Source organism: Solanum verrucosum, unplaced genomic scaffold, assembly GCF_900185275.1.
Source record: "Solanum verrucosum unplaced genomic scaffold, falcon-dt-bn FXZP01000042.1, whole genome shotgun sequence".
Classification (NCBI taxonomy): domain Eukaryota; kingdom Viridiplantae; phylum Streptophyta; class Magnoliopsida; order Solanales; family Solanaceae; genus Solanum; species Solanum verrucosum.
Window position 1 is genome coordinate 778,125 of NW_026020230.1, and position 2,005 is coordinate 780,129.

The following is a 2,005-nucleotide window of genomic DNA, read 5'->3' on the forward strand; positions in this document are numbered from 1 at the left end:
TAAATAAAAATCTACTTATTTTCCTAATAAATATTTTTTAAGAAAAATATTTATTAATAATTGAACATCACTTAATAATATCTTTGAGCTGACTTAAACCAACAATGTGTCTAACCAATAAGAAAAAAAGAACAAAAATAGTAAAATACTAAGAACAATAGTATGATATTGTTCTTTTTCAAGCAAGACAAAAGACAATTTTATTTTTTTTAACAAAAAACAAAACTCAAGAGATAAAATAATCATCTGGAATAGTGAAGGTGTCTGGATCTTCATGATCATGTAGCCATCCAAATTGTGCCATGAAAGGATTCACTATACTTTTAGGTGGATAATTATCAATGCAATCTTTCCACACATTTCCATTATCCAAATCTCTTAACACTTCCCATAAACAACTATTACACTTAAATCCTGCTCCAAAGCTAATCATAAGCATTGTATCACCTTTCTTTAACCTTTTTTTAGCCTCCATGTACCCTAACACATACCAAAGGCTACTTGCTGAAGTGTTACCAAATCTATGTAATGTCATTCTTGCTGGCTCTAAATCATGCTCACTTAAGTTCAAATTTGCACCAACACCATCAATTACTGCTTTTCCTCCAGTATGTAGACAAATATGATCTACACCTGTTTTGAAATTGATCATTGGCTTAGGTCCTCCTTTTGTTGTGCTCCAATTCATTTTTTTCATAAATATCGTGATTGAATATCTAAGTAGCTCCCTTATAGGAAGGATCAAGGGTGCAATTTGTTTCAAATTATCGACTAGTGCACGTGACGCGGCCTTTGGTAGTTTTTTATCAAGGTGGAACCCTGTGTTACCTTGATTATCCTCCCTTTGTGCACAACTATCATAGGCTTCATCTTTTGCACCATGATGTACCCTAACTAGTTGCTTCAATTTGAACATGGCTTTGTTTTTTAAAGACAATTTGTTTGTCAATAAAATCGCGCAACCTCCTGACCTAAACAAACAATTAGAAAGAATCATAGATCTATCACTCCCTGAGTACCAATTTGGACTCAAGGACTCTGATGTCACCACAAGTGCAACCTTGTTCTTCTCATTCTTGAAGATATTTTCGATGATATTTAGTGATATGAGGCTAGCACTACACCCCATCCCAGTGAGGTTATACACCTTGATGTCTTCCCTCAACTTATAGTAATTGATTATTCGTGCAGCCATAGATGGCATAGTAGCTAACATTGATATATTCACTACAAGGACATCAATTTCACAAGGGGAAATTTTGTTTCTCTTGAAGAGCTTGTCAATGCTATCATGGAAAAACTCTTCCATCTCCAAGATACCATCTTCGTAAGTAGGACATGCTTCACGACCATGAAACACCATTCTTGGTGCATATGTTTGTTCACCAATGCCTGAGCTAACGGCAGCTTTCAAGAGGAACTTATACTCATTTAGGCCAAGGTTTTTGTTCCTCATAATTATTTCCCCTGAAAATTTTGTACTAAGCATTCGATCATCGGTTGGCTTGTGACATTCATAGTCCAAAATGTAACAATTTTGGTGTCTTTTTCGATCGATAATCTTCCATATTAAATATAGTATGTATAATAAAGGAAGATCATAGAACAAACTGGAAATGAGATCCATGAGAAATAACAAAGGTGGAACAAATTGCACACTTCTAGTGTTTTTTTTTTTTTTGAATGAGAAATCTAATTCGAAGTCTAAGTATAAATAGGAGATCCAAGTTGCACATGCATGTGACTACCTTGTGACGTAAGCTCCATTTTCTACTGAGATGTTATGATAATGATAAACAGTACTCCTATTTTATTAGGGTCAAGCAAGGACTAAATGTTTCCATCGAGAGGTGGTTATGATAATGATAAAGATTACTCCTATTTTCGTGGGGCCAAGCAAAGACTAAATGTCATTGTACGTAGCATATGATATTGTCTTCTGCCAAGTCCCACCAGGCACCAACTAATTGGTGCGTGAATATTACAATCTTTGTTAAATATTCAT

At 34.6% G+C, this 2,005-nt stretch overlaps 1 protein-coding gene across 1 annotated transcript; it reads right to left on the bottom strand.

The window, feature by feature from the left end:
* Nucleotides 1-209: 209 nt before the first annotated feature.
* Nucleotides 210-1,627, bottom strand: LOC125831944 (3-ketoacyl-CoA synthase 3-like). Its single transcript, XM_049511066.1, has one exon. It carries the CDS (start codon nucleotides 1,625-1,627, stop codon nucleotides 227-229), a length of 1,401 nt encoding a protein of 466 aa, XP_049367023.1. The 3' UTR covers nucleotides 210-226.
* Nucleotides 1,628-2,005: the final 378 nt, after the last annotated feature.